At 32.8% G+C, this 20,968-nt stretch overlaps 1 protein-coding gene across 1 annotated transcript in view; it reads right to left on the minus strand.

The window, feature by feature from the left end:
- Positions 1 to 2,672: 2,672 nt before the first annotated feature.
- Positions 2,673 to 20,968, minus strand: part of LOC114334144 (peptidoglycan-recognition protein LF) — a 180,406-nt gene continuing 162,110 nt past the window's right edge. Inside the window, exon 6 of the mRNA XM_050659136.1 lies at positions 2,673 to 5,816. Coding sequence (XP_050515093.1) covers positions 5,290 to 5,816 — 527 coding nt within the window. The 3' untranslated portion in view covers positions 2,673 to 5,289. The remainder of the gene's footprint in view (positions 5,817 to 20,968) is intronic.

Consider the following 20,968-nt stretch of genomic DNA (forward strand, 5'->3'; position numbering starts at 1 on the left):
TGGCACACGTATTCGTAATATAATAAAGAATGGTGGTACAGAGCCCAATTTTAAAAATATATTAATATGTGGAAATTACTCTGTTATTAAATACTATATTAAAAAAACGAGCCTGTACCGCCATTAAGAAGAACAAAAAAATACACTTTCTTCAAATAAACTTTTTTATCCGATGTCTAGATTTTGTGTCATTTTGGAACTACTAATGAAATAAAAAAATTTAGTAGTTCCAAAATGACACAAAATCTAGGCATCGGATAAAAAAGTTTATTTGAAGAAAGTGTATTTTTTTGTTCTTCTTAATGACGGTACAAGCTCGTTTTTTAATATTGTAAGTATTTAATTACAGAGTAATTTCCACATATTAATATATTTTTCAAATTGGGCTCTGTACCGCCATTCTTTATTATATTACGAATACGTGTGCCAAATATCTCGAAAAAATATTCAAAATTACAGCCACAACCTTGGAACGCGTTTTCGCTACCTGTTGATCGCTGCTGTTTCCTCTTAACCAATTTTTGTCTTACGGAGAAACAAAATGAAGCATATTTATAATAGTAAAACCTACATTTTTTAAAACTTTAAAAGGGTAAACCCTGTAGTTGGCTGTATACCTTTGTTAAGACAACGTAGAATGAAGTAAACACTTCTGTTGTATGTAGGTATATAATTTATTAAAAATTCTTAAAATTTATCCACAAGGGAGTGGAAGTACAACAAAACGTTTTCGGTCAAACTGACCATCCTCAGTGTAAACGTCCAGTGTACAAGTAATTGAAACTAGCCACTTGAATAGGTGTAAAACCTCAAAATAACATTATTGCTACATTATGAGCTGTGTAGTAATCGACAATATTGTCAAATGTGATATATTTTTAATCTTAAGACATCGACTTATTGTCGATTACTACACAGCTCATAATGTAGCAGTAATGTTATTTTGAGGTTTTACACCTATTCAAGTGGCTAGTTTCAATTACTTGTACACTGGACGTTTACACTGAGGATGGTCAGTTTGACCGAAAACGTTTTGTTGTACTTCCACTCCCTTGTGGATAAATTTAAAGAATTTTTAATAAATTATATACCTACATACAACAGAAGTGTTTACTTCATTCTACGTTGTCTACATTTTTTACTCTTTAAGATTTTTCTTATCACTAATACTTTAAAAGTTATTTTGAAAATAGGACATTTTTCAAAAATTTTTAGAAAAATTTTTTTTACTATAAAACCAAATGTTTTTAAAAATATGCACTTCAAACCAATCAAACTTACAGATCATATAAACAATACACATGCAGTTAAAATAGATGGTAAAGCCAAACGATTAATTTCATTTAGGGTGCTAAGTAGAGGGAGGTTTTCACGATTTTTTTACCAAAAAAAAGGGCCAACTTTTTTTTTTCAGTGTAACCCGTTTATTTTTGATGCTGTAAACTTTCGTAAAAAACAAATAATAAGATTTTTTTCCTTTAAAAATGTTAATAAGGTTTTCCCGAAAAACGCTTCTTTCTTGGGTGATTTCGCGTTGAATTATTTGATTTGGAATTAGACGAATAAGAACGTATTTTTCATGAGCTACAACTTTGCTTCTACTCAATTTGTAGATTTTACTGGTACACTGTAGATTTTTTTTCGTTTTTTTATAGGCTACACTTTTACTAAATATATTTTTTTCGATAAAATATTTACTTCTTGAGTTATTTGGGAGAAACGGTCTGAAACCTAGTTTTTTTGTCGAAAAATCAACATTTTAAATCGCGAACAACTCGAAAAGTATTGAGTTACGTAAAAAACTTTATAGAACAAAAGGCGCTTAAAATAAGTCAATTTATCCATTTCCGGCCTTATTTTAAACACGCGTTTTTCACCCCCCGAGAAGGGGTAAATGTCACCCCCCAAGTAAAAGCAACCAACGGCACAAATTCAACTTTTAAGTCGAGGGTAAGTAGAACCTAAATCCAAATTTTCATGCAATACCGAGTTGCTTCTGGAAATTACACTCCAAAACGGTGATTTATTGGGCTAATATCCTACCATCTTATGATTGACAGATTCGGTATGTTGTATCGTTACGCTCCTTTCACACACTAAGAATTTTGAACGTGCGATCGCTAGAACGCACGATGACATTCCAATTGGTGGCTCAAGCAATCCCATGGGAATTTTACATTATACGGCGACTTCACCAAACGTTCCAATCGCCGTGTAATGTGAATGTTACCATGGGAATGCTCGAGCAACCATTGGTTCAAATTCTTAGCGTGTGAAACTGGGGTTATGATTTATTTTAAAGTAATGACTTTAAAATATACATAATAACGATTCAGGTAGTTTAATATTTAATACTATCAAATAAATACGATATTTATTGTTGTTTTTAAATTTGAAACCTTTCAAACATTTTAATATAATTATTATACAAATACACATCGATTCTGTTGAGTAGCCATGAATAAATAACTCGTGTTATTGCCTAGAGATTTTTATCAAATTCAACATTGTTGTGGTGAGTGTTGACGTACACACCTTATTAAACACCATATTATTATGTATGTTTGCAAATATTTTATAGTACCTATTATTTATAGAAAAATATTGTAAACAAAAACCAGATGCTATTTTTAAGATAAAACAAGTTATCAATAAAAAAAACAATTAAAGAGTTTGTTTTGTGAAAACTATATATTTAATATAATATGTATATATTTACAAATGTTTATTAACAAATTAACCATATTTACTAAATATTAGCATATTTAATGACCAATATAACACACTTTTTACCCGTTGTAATTTCTGTTTCTACCTACTTGATTATTTGATTTGTTGAAACAATACATAACAAAATTTTTTAGGAAAAAGTGAAAAATAAAAGGTACGCCATTTCCACAAAAATTAAAATTTATAGTAATCCTTATAAGACTGTCTTTATATTAGCGTAAGTAATGATTTCAACAATTTTAACCGGTTTAGAATGCATAATTTTGCAAAAAAGGTATAATTTTAAAAAATCAGAATTTTTAAAATTATCGTTATTTTTGTTTTCTTTTGATAATAACTCCAAAAATACTTAAATATACGTAAAAAATGATAATTGACTAAATTTTAGTTTTTTCTATATCAAATATTTTATCTTCCTTACTATTTCTATAGGGTGAAAAATAACCGAGGTAGAAACGTTTAAAGCTTAAATTTTGCTGCGAGAAACATGTAACGGGGCCATTTATCCTTTTATTTTTAAAAAAGTAAGGGGTTTATAAGATTAATTTCAACGTGTTTTAATAGCCCTTGGAATTAAGTTTCAAATAGTTTTAAGGTGATCCTGATAACGTAAAAATTAACGAAGTGATCTAAAAAAAAAACAACATTTGTTGGAAAGATTTTTAACAGATAAATTTTGAAAAATTTTTGGAGCATAATTTTAATGCTATCAACTTGTTCGGGTCCTGGCTAATTGGCTATGCCAAGACCATAACAAAACTTGTTCGGGGCTCATTTGATAGATATTTCTAAGTACTTTGATAAACATTTAATAAGGTTATGTTATAAAATGCATCATTTCCCTGTTATTTAAGCTTGAATACTTTGATTTCGGTACTCACTGAAAAAAATATACGTTTAATTACCTATAACTCACTTTTAGTTAACACTAAAAGGTCTTTCTTTTAAGGAGTTTATTTAAATTTTTATTAGCTTTAATTTTGGTGATAATAACTTTTTTGTAAAAACTTGTCTCACAGATTTGAAAAATGTGATTTCGAAAAAAACGTGTTTAAGTATTTTTACTGCAATTTTATCGAATAAAATGGTCATATTTTGTTCCCTCTAATCAGCGATTCCTGGTGCATATTGGATGTCCTCACTGTCCAGTAAAAGCTGTAAGTTTTCAGTTAAAGCTTTTTTTTATAATTCTGCCCTCTTTTGATATCTCGCTGCTCTTCTATTGACTTGAGCAATATGTGATTCGTAGATATTTTCCAACCAACTTGTCTCTCCAATTGTTATTCCCAGTTACTGGATAATTCAGAACGGTTTAATGCAATACACTGATTATCTTTACAATGCTTTTTATTATAATGCTTATTTTAATGCGCCACCTTACTTTGACTGTCTTTTAAATGGCCACCAGACCCAGGCATTTTTTTTTATTTTCGAAACAATAATTTTCGATAAATTTCAATAATATAACACGTGCTTAATTTGTAAGTTTTAGAACCCAACTGTCTAGTTGCAGCTGCACAGGTCAGGCATCGCCCGCGTTGTTGTATACAAATGAGTTTTAGCTCAATTATCGTCATAGATACAGCAATAACTTGGTTTGTATTTGGAATTTCTTAATAAAGCAATCCATAGGTATCCATAGGTATTAAAATAGAGGAATCCATAGGTATTAAAATAAATGGTGTTAGAGTAAACAATCTGAGATTTGCCGACGACACCGTTCTGATCGCAGAAACACTTGAAGAGATACAGACATTGGTGAATAAAATAGCAGACTGCAGCGAAGAATATGGACTATTTTTGAACATAAACAAAACTAAATTTATGGTAATATCGAAATCAACACGAAATGTCCAAAATTTATATTTACACAATGAAATTATCGATCGAGTTAGCAAATACAAATATTTAGGCACTTTAATAAATGAAGACAACGATAGCTCAGCAGAAATTAAATAAGAATAGAAAAAGCCAGATCCATATTCACTAAAATGAAGAGAGTGTTCTGTGGAAGAGATTTGAGCCTTGAAATGAAACTTCGCCTGATGAGATGTTACGTACTTTCTGTGCTGTTCTACGGAATGGAGTCATGGACGCTGAAAGAGACGGAGAGAGTCACAATCGTCGAGGTCTTGAGAAGAATGAATAAAGGAAAGGAAGTCATATTTACGATCAAAAAAACGAAAACTGCAATACCTGGGCCACATTATAAGAGGCCAAAGATATGAGTTGCTTCGAACAATTATGCAGGGGAAGATAGCAAGAAAAAGGTCCATAGGAGAAGACAAAACTCCTGGCTAAAGAATCTACGGGAATGGTATAGCTGTAGCAATTTCGAATTAGTAATTGTTTCGGTCAGCAGTTTCGAAAATACGTATAGCCCTGATAATCGCCAACCTTCGGAACGAAGATGGCACTTGAAGAAGAAGAATAAAACTTTAGGGCAGTGTTTCTAGGATACTGAGGAATTTTTTAGGTAAAAAATTATTTTTTTTAATCTAGAAAGGAAAAGTCCCTTTACGACCAAGTGTTTAGTATCTTATTCATCTAAATTTTGTTTTACAGTTTTTCAGACCACTGAGGCCACGATTTTATTAATTCATAGAAAGCTTTTCCTGGACTTTCTATGCCGGAAAACTGTCTAGCAGCCATTATTTTATAATTTTTCGTTAGATAACCCTTTTGTATAGCTATATCAACTAGCTTGTAGAAAACGGTAACCATAATTTTAGGTGGTAGCTCTTTACTGAAAGTACCAATAAACGCAACTCCAAAACTTTTGTCGTTAGCTCCCAAAGTATGCGCTCCTTCTACCTTCCAACCTCTACCTTCGTAAACAGCACCATCACCACCGATGAGAAAGTTATATGCAATATCATTCAATGATCTACTCTCGATGTCGTAAGTTTGAATTGTACGAGTCTGGAGAATACAGGCACCTTTTGTATCACAGGACTCAGTATCAGTGTGATGAATTATTACTGCGTGTACAGGAAGAGTTAGATTATTCCGCGGACCCGAAGGAGGTTGTGCTACCCAGAAGATTCTCTTTATAATTCGCAGATCTCCGGTAGTTCCATTGACATCTAAAATAAGAAAAATAGTTATTTGTTTATGATCCGTATTAAAATGTAAGTTTAAAAAAATATCATAATTAATAATTCATTTATTGATACAAATCTGAAAATTACCTTATAGTATACCCAGATATAACATAGTTTGGAATGTTTTATTAGCAATAAACAATAATTATTATATCCATTTTCCGCCATCAATTTTCATTTTAAATGTTTAAAGAATAAATATATCTCTCTACTCCCAAAAATATTAACGTGACATATTTTAAAATAACTAAAGAGGTTTAGTATACACTCCCACTATTTCCAATAATTCTTTTTTTTTTAGTGAAAGATTAAGTTGATTTAAACAGTAAATAGTGTGAGGTAGGAATTTTTGTGCTGTATGTTTCCCATTCCGAATGTGTCAAAGTGAATCTCGGTTGAGCGAATTCAGTATACCTACTTCTTTCACCAAATTAACAACTTAGGCCCAGTTTTTCAGTGACCGGTTAAAATTTTGGTTAGCTAACCTAGTTTAAATTTTAACCAATATTTTAACCCTCATAGCGTTTCTCAGTGCTTTAAACCAAGTTAAGAAAATCTCGGTTGGCTAACCACTTTTTTTCTTCTGTTGGCAGCAGTAACTGTACTTGCGCATGTGGAATTCGAGAAATAATGATCAATTAATAGATAATGACAGAAAAATAAATAAAAACCATTTCATAACCAAATTAACAAAATTATTAATGCTGTGTCCAGTTCGGAATCTTTATTTAGTTCATTCATAACGTCTACCTCGGTTTCATAACAGAAGAGCATTAGGTACAATTACTGGGACGATTTAGACTTTTTTGCCGATTTCGTTTGTCAAATGCCACGGTGTTATCACTATTTGAACTTGAACAGATTGACCAAGAAATAAGGAGTCAAACTGTTTGGTAATAGACAAATATAAAATTATCTTTTCAAATTACTACTAAATAAAAATCATGCATTAAATCCTGTTACATAGTTACCTGTTAGAGGTATAATATATTTGAATATATGTCCTTATAATTTCTTCCTATAGAATAACGATAATAATTTATAATTTCGATAATAATGTATAAAATAATTTCCTTATAATAATAAGGAGGTAGAATACTTTCCGCGATAAAAACAAAATTCCATAACCCAACTAATCTTTTCTGGTAGGCAGTAGGCACTACTCAAAATAAACATCTGATGCATTCACTGCACCCATGCGCAAGCGTAACCGCAAAATTCTGAGTTAAACCATCTAATGAGGATCGGTTAAAATATTGGTTAACTTAAACGAGTTTCAACTCTAACCTAGTACTGAAAAACTGATTAACCATGAATATTTCGGTGACCGAAAAATAAATAGGTTAACCCAGCACTGAAAAACCGGCCCTTAGAAACGTACACATACCAAAATTTCCCAGGTACCAAATGTTTTCAACATAAACATATTATGTATATGACCTTAATATTTTTTATGTAAAAAATGTAGACATTAAAATTTCTCAGTTTCTAAATGTTTTTAACATATACATATATACATACAATTAAATTGGATAAAGTGACTAATTCTAAGGTATCTTTTGTTCTATAGAGTTTTTTCACTAAGTTAATACTTTTCGAGTTATTTGCGAGTGAATATGTTCATTTTTAACAAAAAAAAATCATGTTTTTGGACGATTTTTCCCAAATAACTTAAAAAGTAAGTATTTCATCGAAAAAAATATTCTTAGCAAAAATATAGCTTATAAAAAGTGAAAAAAATGGTGTACGCCTAAAGTCTGTTGACCCAGTAAAAGTTGACCCAGAGTTGTAGCTAGTGATAAATAGGTTCTTCTTCGTCAAATTTCAAGGCGAATATTTCAAAGTGAAATAGCCAAAAAACGGAGTACTTTTCGGGCAAAATTCATTACAAATTTTTAAAGTGTTTTGTGTGTTTGTTTTTAAAAAAAACTTCTAACATTAAAAGTAAGTGAGTTACGCTCAAAATATTGTTGGTCCCTGTTATTTTTTGGTAAAAAAATCGCGAAAATCACCCCTTAATTAACATCCCAAATAAAATTAATCGTTACCGCTTCACAAATTACTTTGCTTTTGTATTCTTTATATGATCTGTAAGTTTCATCGGTTCAAAGTGATTATTTTTGAAAAGGCTGTAGTTAAAATGGCTTCAACGAGTCACTAATCACGAGTTTATTAAAATTTTGAACCGCCATAGCATAACCAATTTTTGTCTACCAGGAAAAGAAAAAATCCAAAATATTTAGAAAAGCAAAACTTACATTTTATTACTCTTTGAGATTTCTGGTAGTACTAATAATTTTTATGTTAATAAAAAAAACTTTATTTTACAACCAAATTTTTTTCGAAAAGAGCACTTTGAACCAATGAAACTTATAGATCATAATAATATAAAGAATAAAATTCAAAGTAATTTGTGAAGAGGTAACGATTAATTTTATTTGGGATGCTAATTAGGGGGTAACTTTCGCGATTTTTTACCAAAAAATAACAGGTATCAACAATATTTTGAGCGTAACTCACTTACCTTTAATGTTAGATGTTTTTTTAAACAAAAATAAACATTTTTTAAACACTTTAAAACAGTTGTAATGCGTTTTCCACGAAAATTACTCCGTTTTTGGTTATTTCACTTTAAAATATTCGATTTAAAATTTGACGAAGAAGAACCTATTTCTCACTAGCTACAACTCTACTTCTACTGGGTCAACAGACTTTATAGTCCTGTCGCCAGGGGGGGTACAACGGCCTCCTTAATTCAGATGGACTTACCCAAGTTTTTTTTATATATTTTGACCCGCAGAATATAACAGTTATCGTTATATGCAGAATGTAACAGTTGATCCAGATGTCGATAAAATTGTTATAGACAAAGAACTTGAGGAATTACATAACAGTGATTTCTCGCAAAACAAAACATCTTTTTGTATTTTTTGGGTCATTCTAGACAAAAAATGTCTGACAAGTTTTTTCGTAGGATGTATAGTTTTCGAGATAACCGCGGTTGAACTTTCAAAAAATCGAAAAATTGCAATTTTTGAACCCGAATAACTTTTGATTAAAAAATAAAGTGGCAATTCTGCTTACCGCATTTGAAAGTTTAAGTCAAATTATATTGGTTTTGATTATTTGCATTGCTAAAAATTGATTATTTTATTGGTAAACAAAGCTATAAACACCTAGTGCGTGAGTGATGTTTTCAATGATTTCTCATTTAAAATCGAACGAGTAGGTAGAGTAGCAACAAGTGCAAGCGAGGCAATTTCTACGTAGCATGCGTTAAAACGCATGTATTAGGCACGGGAAACACTATGTGTTTATAGCTTTTTTAACAATAAAAAAATAAATTTCTAGCAATGCAAATAATCAAAACCGATATAATTTGACTTAACCTTTTAAATGCGGTAAACAGAATTGCTACTTTATTTTTTAATCAAAAGTTATTCGGGTTCAAAAATTGCAATTTTTCGATTTTTTGAAAGTTCAACCGCGGTTGTCTCGAAAACTATGCATTCTACGAAAAAACTTGTAGGAATATTTTTTGCTTAAAATGACCCAAAAAATACAAGAAGATGTTTTGTTTTGCGAGAAATCGCTGTTATGTAGTTCCTCAAGTTCTTTGTCTGTAACAATCTTATCGACATCCGGATCAACTGTTACCCAAAAAATTCGTATTCTACGGGTCAAAATATATAAAAAAAACTTGGGTAAGTCCATCTGAATTAAGGAGGCCGTTGTACCCCCCCTGGCGACAGGACTATTATGCATACACAATTTTTTTCACTTTTTTTAAATTATATTTTTCCTAATAATATTTTTTTTGATAAAATACTTACTTTTTAAGGTATTTTCGAAAAACCGTCCAAAAATATGTTTTTTTTTTCTTAAAAATGAACATATTCCCTCTCAAATAACTCGAAAAGTATTGACTTACTGAAAAAACTCTATAAAAATGTTGCTTAGAATTAGTCATTTTATCCAATTCCGCACTTATTTTGAATGTATATTTTTCACCCCCGAGAAAGGGGTATTCCCCTCCAATTTTGTAAAATTGTAGAATTGTAAACTTTTTCTTATATAATAATAGATAATTTCAACTGCCTATTCCCAAATTTTCATCCTTCCTTTATTTTTTGGGGGTCAGATTGTTCTTTGATCGGGCTAATAGGGTCTTAATATCTTGTAAGTTTATTAATTTACCATAACTTACATTGTTGAACATTTCATTACTGCCAGGCAGCCGTGGATACAGAGGGGGGTCAGCGGGGCTTTAGACCCACCTATTATAAAATGTTTAGTCTCCAAATATTCTTTTTTACAGTTTTTTAATTGTCTCGACTTTAGCAAAGCAATATCACTGCTATAATAGTTATTTATGAAACAGTTCGTGGTACAACGTCAAACTACTGTCAAAGTGTAAAGACGCATTTCAAAGTTCCTCTCGAAAATTTAAATTTATTAGCAGTTTTTATTAGTTAAATCCGTTAAATTTTCTTTTTTAGTTTCGTTAATTTAGTTATAGTTTAAGTTTTATATAAATATAAGTCAGTTTTAGCGTTCGAAGCGATTAAATCTTGATGAGCGGACACGGTGACGGTGACCCTCCCGATCCCGGAGAGGACGAATTTTACAAGTTTAGAGAAGAACAGAATAATAATATGGAAATAACAGCGGTTTCAGGTATCGATAATATTAATAAAAATGTCAATAGCAGCTCAAACGTAAGTAAAAATCAACTTCATATTTCGTCAAACTCGTCCCAAATAAATACAAATGACATTAGAACTACCTATAAATATTTACAAACTGACACAGGTCCTTTTGAAGTAATAATTGAAAATAAAAGTGATTTACGTCTAAATGCGATTAGGGTTGGTGATATAATACTAAAAAATTGGCCGGAACTGGATAATAAAATAAAAAGAATTGATTTGGCAGGAAAACATCGAGTAAAAGTAGTTTTTGGAGAGTCAAAATGGGCCAATTTTTTAGTAGATCAAAATAAATCAAAAAGGTTTACTGAAAATAAACTTGAGGCTTATGTACCTAAATTTATGATTCATCGTCAGGGTATTTTAAGGGATATTGATAGAGACATTTCAGATGAGGAGTTAAAAAATAAAATTAAAGCCTATGACTACCACTGTAAATTTACAGTAGTAGAAGTCAAAAGATTAAAAAGGAAAATTGTTGAGAATAATACTACGGTATATGTTCCAACTAAAAGTATTATTGTGACTTTTAGGGCACAAAGTTTACCTAAGTATGTAGTTATTAATAAGGTATTAATTCCGGTCGAACTATTTGTACAGAAAGTAATTGTGTGTTTCAATTGCCATCGTTACGGGCACGTGGGTGGACAGTGTCGTGGTAAGTCTAGATGTTTCAAATGTCACGGTGAACATTTATCCTCCAAATGCACGGAAAACCCAAACAATAAATGTCTTCAGTGCAACGGAGATCATTTAACTACAAATTTTCAGCTGTGTCCTGAATATCTGAGGCAAAAAACTATTAAAGATATTATGTCTCAAAAAAATTTAACATACAATGACGCAATTAAATTAATCCCCAATAGAACATATGCAAATGCAACTACTAGTGAAAATAAAACATTAAATCCTCAATTTCCCATAGAATTAGCGTCTCAAAAAGCTTTTCCACTCCTTCCAAGTCAAGCTGCTCTTCCATATTCTTCAGGTTTTTCGCAGTCTAGCCCCATAGATTCCCATAAATACACTATCTATAGAAATCCAACGAAAAGGGCCAGGCCTCAAACACCTGATCCTTGTATTAATGAAGCAATCAAAATAACTAAACCAATTGAAATCGCTAGGTTACAAGGGGGTATTTTGAGTCAAGAATCTTACCGAGAGAATATTATTAAAACGAATGGAATGTCAGAAACAGAAACGATAACATTAGTATTTGAATTAGTTATGGATATATTAAAGTCTTTAAATAGGGATAATATTTTGAATGTTCAACAGTTTGAAGTGGTTAATATTATTAAGGACAGACTCAATAAACAGGGATTAAGCTCGCAGACATGAACAAAACCTTTTCTATTACACAATGGAACTGCCGATCGGCAGTTTCGAATAAATGTAATTTGGAGTATTTACTTCATGAATATAAAATCAATATAGGTCTTCTTTCGGAGACTTGGTTTAAACCAAATATTTATTATAATTTCGTAGGTTATAATTGTTCACGTTTAGATAGAGAAGATGGAAAAGCTGGTGTAGCAATTTTAATTAAGGATGAAATTAGTTTTTCTGAGATAGATTTACCTCAAATGGAAAAGATTATGGCTAGGTGTGTGTGTGTTCGGATTGGTCAATTTAAGGAAGTTTATCTTGTTTCAGTTTACATAAAACCTTTAAGTAGAGTTACACTGACACAATTTCTTAATTTTTTTAATAGCATACCAAAACCATGTATAATTGGTGGGGATTTTAATTCGCATCATTCGGCTTTTGGATCAGATCTAGAAGATTTTGAAGGAAGAAACCTGTTAGAAGCAATAAACTCATTAAATCTAGTATTTTTAAATACAGGGGAACCAACCCTTGTTACTAGACCAGGCCAAAGAAAAAGTGCTATTGATATTACTATATGCTCTCAAAATATCAGTCAATTATTCCAGTGGGAGGTACTTCAAGATCCCCATGGCTCTAACCATTTGCCAATACTCATGAAATGTCAACTTAGAGGAACGCCACCACTAACAAAAAGTCATAAAATATGGAAAATTAACAAGGCAGACTGGAGAAAATTTAGCACTTTGTTATATGAAAAATCATTGAATGTTATTGACGATAGTTATGACAAATTATTAGAAGATATGAACGAAGCAGCTACCGTAGCTATACCAAAAAAGAGTACAAATAAACGAAATACTTGGGAAAAATGCAAACCATGGTGGAATAATGACTGCCAAGATGCAGTAACGAAACGCAAGCAGTTATTTAGTAAATATAAAGAGAATCCAAATTTGGATAATCTTAATAAGTATCAAAATCAAGATGCGATCGTTAAAAGAATTACAAATGAAGCAAAAAGAGCTAGTTGGAAATCGTATTGTGAAAGTTTGAACAAAAATACTCCAATGAAAGATGTTTGGGCTAAATTAAACAGATTCAAAAACAGGAAACAAGCAAATAGACATCAAATAGAGTGGGGAGACTGGACAGAATATTTTCATAGTAAAATCTGTCCGAATTGGGTTAACGAAAAACCAAGAGAGTTCAAAAATAATTATACAAATGATCACATGCTAAATAAACCTTTCACAATGAACGAATTACAACAAGCTTGTAAGAAAAGAAATAATACGTCTCCCGGAATAGACAACATCCATTACCCAATGATTGCTGAGATTCCATTTATAACTAAGCAGAGCTTATTAGGCATTTATAACAGTATATATACAAACAAGTCGAACATACCAGACGATTGGAAAAAATATTTAATAGTACCTATTCTTAAACTTAATAAACCTAGAGATTCTGCAGACTCCTACAGACCTATTGCATTGGGGTCTTGTATAATGAAAACGTACGAACGACTTATTAAAAACAGGTTAGAACACTGGCTGGAGAAAAATCAATTATTATCAGCAGTCCAATATGCATTCAGAAGAGGACGTTCAACTCAAGAAGTTACAACATCATTTGTTACTGATGTACAATTAGCATTTACTCGTAACAACTCAATATCCTGCCTATTTTTAGACATTAAGGGAGCATATGATGTAGTTAATCTAGACATATTGACAGATAAATTATACGCCATAGGAATTCCAGAAGGGGTTATTGCGAACTTAATGAAGTTATACCGTGATAGAAAAGTGTATTTAAATATAAATGGAGTGATAGGTACGCCCAAATCAACATCAATTGGATTGCCTCAAGGAAGTATTTTAAGTCCATTATTGTTTATTCTGTACACTGCTGATATTACTAGTTCTATTACCGAAGAAACTAGAATACTTCAGTACGCAGACGACTTTTGCATTTATACGGAAAAGAAGTCGATCGAAGCTTCAATCAATGCATTAGAAAACGCCACAGAAAGAATTGCCGAATGGTCACAAAGAAATGGATTCAGCATCTCTCAAGATAAATCAGTCATGTGTTCATTTACGAGAAGACGTTATCAACCACCAAACCAAATTAATATAGGACCTTTCACATTCCCATATAAAACATCTGTTAAATACCTTGGCATAATTTTAAATCAAAAGCTCTCTTGGAAAGAACGTAATCATCATTTGTCAAAAAAATGTGAAAACGCAATAAATATACTAAGAGCTTTTAGCCACACAAAGTGGGGAGCCGATCCAAATATATCACTAATCTTCTATAGAGCACTAATACGTTCAGTGATTGACTATGGTTGTATTTTATATGGAAATGCAAATTTAACTCAATTGGAGATATTGGAAAAAATAAAAAATAAGTGTTTACGACTTTGTCTTGGATGTATACAAAGCACACCAACACATATTTTAGAAATTGAAGCAGCAGAGCCTCCTTTGCATCTTAGACGGCAATTTTTGTGTGATGTTTTTATGTCAAAACTCCTAGCACAGAAAAGATCTGAGAAAATACAAAACCTCAATTCAAAAATAGATAGTCCCTTCTGGCGACGTAAAATTCATCCCAAAGTAATAAGCAGTTATCAGCTATTAATCCAATTTAATAGCGAGGTTTACAGAAATGACATCCTTCCCTTTTATAATTGTGATTATAACCTATTAGAACTACAAATTCCTTATTATTATCTTAATATTGAACCACACGTTAATCAATTTAACATAAATACGTTTGTTGAGAAAACAATTCTGAAAAGATGGCCGGAGTCCGATTGTATTTATACAGATGGATCCAAATTCGCTGAGTCAACTGGATGCGCCTTTTACCATTCAAATGAAAATATATCCAAAAAATTTAAACTTTCAAATCAAATGTCTAGTTATACTGCTGAGCTCATCGCAATTCTTCAAGCTTTGAGGTATATTAATATCCATCACAAGAATAAGTTTGTTATATTAACAGATAGCAAAAGTTCGGTAGACACAATAGTACAAACTAAATTATCAAGCACTTCATCAGTAGTAATTATAAAAATTTTAGAAACAATCCAGTTACTTACGAATACAGGTAAACAAATTTCTTTGGTTTGGATTAAGGCTCATTATGGAATTAACGGAAATGAAATAGTGGATAGACTTGCCAAGGATGCTACTACAACAGGGGAAACGATAGAAGAACCATTAATGCCAGTCACTGATCTACGACAATGGTTTAAGAAAAAACAAATGGAGCAATGGCAACTGGAATATGATATATCTCTTAAAGGTGTACGATTTCATGATATCCAACCAAAAATTTATAGAAAACCGTGGTTTAACGACATTACAAATCGGCACTTCATTAAAACCTTAAATAGAGCAAGGAACAAACATGGTTTATATCCAGTTCACAAAAATAAACTAGGGTTGGCCACTTCTCAAAACTGCACATGCGGGGAGTTGGGTACTTTAGAGCATGTGATTTTCGATTGCGCAAACTTCCAGATGCTGAATCAACAGTTATATAAGAATCTACAAACAGTAGGAGTTACTCTCCCCACCAATTTAAATTCCATTTTATGTACACGAAATATAAATTTGTATAAAATTGTTTATAACCACTTAAAAAATGAGAAAATTGATATTTAAAAAAATATATATATAAAAAAAATTAAAAAAAAAATATATATATATAAAAAAAAAGAAAAAAAAAATAAAAAAAAAATAAATAAATATTAAAAAACAATAAAAAAACAAAATAAAAAAAAAACAAAAAAAAAAAAACAAAAAAAAACAAAAAAAAAAACAAAAAAAATCACAAAGAAGGCCTAAACCTCCGCGAGGATGAATCGGGTTCAGGTCTTAGCGCGAAAGAAAAAAAAAAGAAAAAAAAATTAATATCAATTAGTGGTTTAGTATAAGTATTTAGTAATAGTTTTATTAGTATGTATTTTTAATGTAATGTATGTAATATATGTTTTTGATTATTAAAATATAATGTATATCAGTTAAAATTAGGAAATTGTGTCTATGAAAATAAAAAAAAAATAAAAATTTGAGCTGGCCAATTGGTTCAAACCAAGGTCATAAATCTAAACACACACACACAGAAACAGTTCGTGAAGTATGCTTTTTGCGAACGCATGCTATGTTTGGAGCACAAGCGACAGCGCAGCGAGTGCTATACATCGCGTAAGTTCCCAAAAAGTACTTCACGCACAGTTTCATACAATATTTTATCTACTATAAACAAATAAAAAATCTGTAACTCTTCGTCACTGGAATTTAGTTCTATTCTACAATTTTTAGAACTTTGACATTAAAAAATTCTAACTTCTTTCAAACCACAAAACTGTCAAAATTTTTATTGTAATTTATTGCTCATTATGTCATAACGATAACAACACTAAAGTTAAGGACATTTGATTATATGGAAGTTTGCCAAAAAAACAGTGCGAAAAAGTAAATCCCATTTAAAATACATTGTTACGTCACGCATACTTTAAACTCTTCACACACTGCTATCTATAATGACAGTTTCCACAAACTAAAAACTTATACATAATATGACATAGAGTAGATAAATAATCATTTTTTTTAACTATTTTACGCAGAACGCTTGATTTGATTGATTAATTGATGCAAAAATATGTTTCCCACATTAAACAATGAGCAATATGTCAGAATGCATTCACAAAACCGCCGAGCCTATACGGCAACATTAAAACAATTTAATACAGTTTATTCACTGTATTGAATCTTCGGTTTGGGTGTAGCAAAACTAGCGGTATTCAAAGACAATTAGATCCAAATTGCCAAATTCCGATAAGGATGTCAATCCCAAGAAACTATCCAATATCTTACCGGGTGCTGCCGGCGTTTGCTGCAATAAATATAAGGAACCGCATGACTCAGTAAGAAAGATCTTTCATTAAGAGATAGCTACCAAAGTGGGACTTCTCTAAGCCAACAACCATCTCCCATATTATCAATACGTCCCCAAGAGTATGCTTGAGAATGACAATTAGAAGTTAAACTGGGACTGCAGAAAAAACAGTTGCACATAATAGAACAGATCTAGTATTAGTAGTTAATATAGTCATGAAACAAACAACACTAATAGACGAGCAGCACAACCCCAAAAAACGCATATTTCTCGAAATACTGACCACGGAGTGGTGAATAGCCAATTTTAGTCATACTGTATATTTTTGATGGTGCTGAAAACGAAAATAAGGCTTATTTTGAATGTTATGTGGGGAAACATTGTCAAAATCGCAATTTTACCCTAAAAATAAAAAAAAATTAAATCACGTTTTCTTGCGTTTGACTCGCTAATAGTTTTGCTAATAAAAAATTAAAATTTCGTCACTCAACTTTTGCGAATAAACTTTGCAATGCACAAATCTGCACCTTCTACTTTAAAAAATTTATAAACTTCATCAGAATTTAATCAGAATCAGAATTTAACTAACCTTATATTAAATTCTCCTCTATTCGTCATGTGCAGCTATTATAATGCCTTAAGTATTTACTGCGATATATTTAACTGCAGTTTAAAGCAACTGATTTCTATGGCCAAGATCTGCCTAGGTGATTAATAATTTATTTCTTTAGGTTCAAATTTAGTTTTGTAAATTTTTTGTTATAATATCGATACCTATGAATTAAACGCAAGAAAACGTGATTTATTTTTTTTATTATTTTTAGGTAAAATTGCGATTTTAACAATGTTCCCCCACATAAAATTCAAAATTAACCTCATTTCGTTTTCAGCACCAACAAAAACATACAGTATAACTAAAATTGGCATTCACCTATCCGTGGTCAATACATGGACATTTTGGGGTGCCTGCCACTCGCCTATAATTAATGTGACACAAATTAACAAAAATAACCTACGTGCAAAATATAACGAAAATATCAGTAACTGCGGAGATTTGGAAGTACCCAGACAATACCTACTATTCTCTTCACTACTGAAGTTAGTCCGAAGAACCTTCTAGAAAACATAAAATAGTTGGATCTGAATGAATACCTTTATAGTTCTTGCTGAAAGCTGTACCACTTTTAACGTCCAGATAATATATACATACACAACATTTTTTGGGAGATGCTCCAGAATACAAGGTCACCTAGGGCTCGCTATCACGGAAAGAGCCCCAACAGAGCTTAATCCTTTTGATACCATAAGTATCTGAGATGAGTAAATTTTCACCTTAGAGAAAATAAGAGCCTTATGGCTAAATCTGAAATAATAATAATAATGCCTGTCCCGCGCTTAGCTACTCATTTGGAGTTATAAACTGGTCAAAAATGGATATAGAAAGTCTTTAGTAAAAAAAACAGAACGCTTCTAGCAAAGGCACAAAAATATCATTCACTCAGTACAGTAGAGAGAACAGAATTAGCGTGGTATTTAGGTGTAAGATGACTTATGAGCATAGGTGAGCAACTGGGCAAGCAGGTTGCTAATTTAAGAACCTAATGTCAGACGCAGGCTCAGGAAAAGAAATCATCTTTAAATCGCGCAAATTGTGCAGTTGATAAAACAATGCAGCTTAAACTAATGGAACATTCAATAAACCATCTTTCGAAACAAGAAAAATATGAGAAACTGGATTAGTAGACGAGGGCATTTAGCACAAAATAAATAAATTTTTAAATACAGCACCTAGAGACTTGCAGTTTTTTGCATTATGTTCACGATGATGTTAGGAAAAAAGTCTACTATTCAAAAATAGGTGGAAATGCATAAATGCACTGTAAAGTGCATAAAATGCATCCAAAATTGCATAAATATAAAAATAAAGTAAAAATCAGTATACAAAGGAACAACATTTATTATTTGGGGAGATTTGGGGTCACTGAATACGAATACGCCATCAGATCTGACCCCCGGATCACCTGGTGCCCAAGGTAAGTGCAAGAGACGTCATCTCCTGGAGTTTCGAGGGCTTTCGGTATTAAATTGGTGCAAACGGATTACTCGGAGGGTTTTTGAGGTCGCCAAGCACGAATGTGCCATCAGTATAGACCACCGGATTACCTGGTGCCCAAGATCACTGCAACGGATGCCATGTTCTGGAGTTTCGAGTGCTTTTGGTATTAAATTGATGCAAACGGATTATTTATGGGTTTTTGGGGTCGCTAAACACGAATATGCCATCAGAATTGAATTCCAGAGTACCTGGTGCTCAGGATCGCAACTAAGGCACGTAATATTCTGGAGTTTCGAGTGTTTTCGGCATTAAATTGATGTAAACGGATTACTCACGGGTTTTTTGGAGTCGTTAAACACGAATATGCCATCAGAACTGAACTCCGGAGTAGCTGGTGCCCAAGGTCACTGCAAGAGACGTCATCTTCTGAAGTTTTGAGGAATTTCGGCATTAAATTAATGAAAATGGATTACTCGGGTTTTTTTAAAGTCGTTTAATACGAACATGCAATCAAAACAGACCATCGCAGCATCTGGTGCCCGCGGTCACTGCAAGGCGCGTCATCCTCTGGGCGAGGTTTTTCGGTACTATATTGACGAAATGCGATTACCTATAGGTTTTTGGCGTTGCTGAACACAAATATGCCATCAGAACAGACACCGGCCAAGATGGTGCCTGGGGCACGCTATCTTCTTGAGTTTCGAAAGTTTTCGGTACTAAATTGATTCAAACGGATTACTCATGGCTTGTTGGGGTTGGTGAATACGAATACGCTGTTAGAACACACAATGGAGCACCTGGTGCCGAAAGCACGTTATTTTCTAAAGTTGCGTGAGTTTTCGGTACCAAATTCATGCAAATTACTTTTGGGTTTTTGGGGTTGTTGAACACGAGTATGACTTAGATGTAGGATTCTGGAGTAGCCAGTGATTAATTGATGGCATATTCATGTTTAACTACTCAAAAACCCCTGAGTAATCCATGTTTATCAGTTTAATGCCGAAATCTCTCCAACTCCAGAAGAGGACGCCCCTTGCAGTGAGCTTGGGCTCCAGGTGCACAGGGAGTCGAATTTGATGGCATATTCGTGTTTAGCGACCTCAAAAACCCGTAAGTAATCCGTTTGCATCAATTTGATAACGAAAGCCCTCGAAACTCTAGAAGATGACGCCCCTTACAGTCGCCTTGGGCACCAGGTGCACAGGGAGTCGGTTTTGATGGCATATTCGTGTTTAGCGACCTCAAAAACCCGTAAGTAATCCTTTTGCATCAATTTGATACTGAAATCCCTCGAAACTCCAGAAGATGACGTCCCTTACAGTGGCCTTGGGCACCAGGTGATCCTAAGGTCTGTCCTGATGGCATCTTCGTGTTTAACAACCTCAAAAACCCCCGAGTAGTCCAGTTGCATCAATTTAGTGCCAAAATCGCCCGAAACTCCAGAAGATGACGTGTCTTTGTAGCGACCCTGGGTACCAGGAACTCCTGAGGTCAATTCTGATGACATATTCGTGATTAGCGACCGTAAAACCCCGCAAGTAATCCATTTTCATCAATTTAAAACCGAAAGCCCTCGAAACTCCAGAAGATGACGTCCCTTGTAGTGACTTTACGCACCAGGTGATCCGGTGGTCTGTTCTGATTGCATATTCGTGTTTAACGACTCAAAAACCCCCGAGTAATCCATTTTTAGCAATTTAATGCCGAAATATCTCAAACTCCAGAAGAGGAGGCCCCTTGCAGTGAGCTTGGGCTCCAGGTGTACAGGGAGGTAATTTTGATGGCATATTCGTGTTTAGCGACCTCAAAAACCCGTAAGTGATCCGTTTGCATCAATTTGATAACTAAAGCCCTCGAAACTCCAGAAGATGACGTCCATTACAGTGGCCTTGGGCACCAGGTGATCCTAAGGTATGTCCTGATGGCATCTTCGTGTTAACCATTTTAAGAACCCCCCACTAGTCCAGTTACATCAATTGAGTGCCAAAATCCCTCGAAACTCCAGACGATGACGTGCCTTTGTTGCGACCCTGGGCACCATGTACCCCGGAGGCCAATTCTGATGGCATATTCGTGTTTAACGACCTCAGAAAAACCGCAAGTAATCCGTTTGCATC

Source organism: Diabrotica virgifera, chromosome 8 (genome assembly GCF_917563875.1).
Source record: "Diabrotica virgifera virgifera chromosome 8, PGI_DIABVI_V3a".
NCBI lineage: Eukaryota > Metazoa > Arthropoda > Insecta > Coleoptera > Chrysomelidae > Diabrotica > Diabrotica virgifera.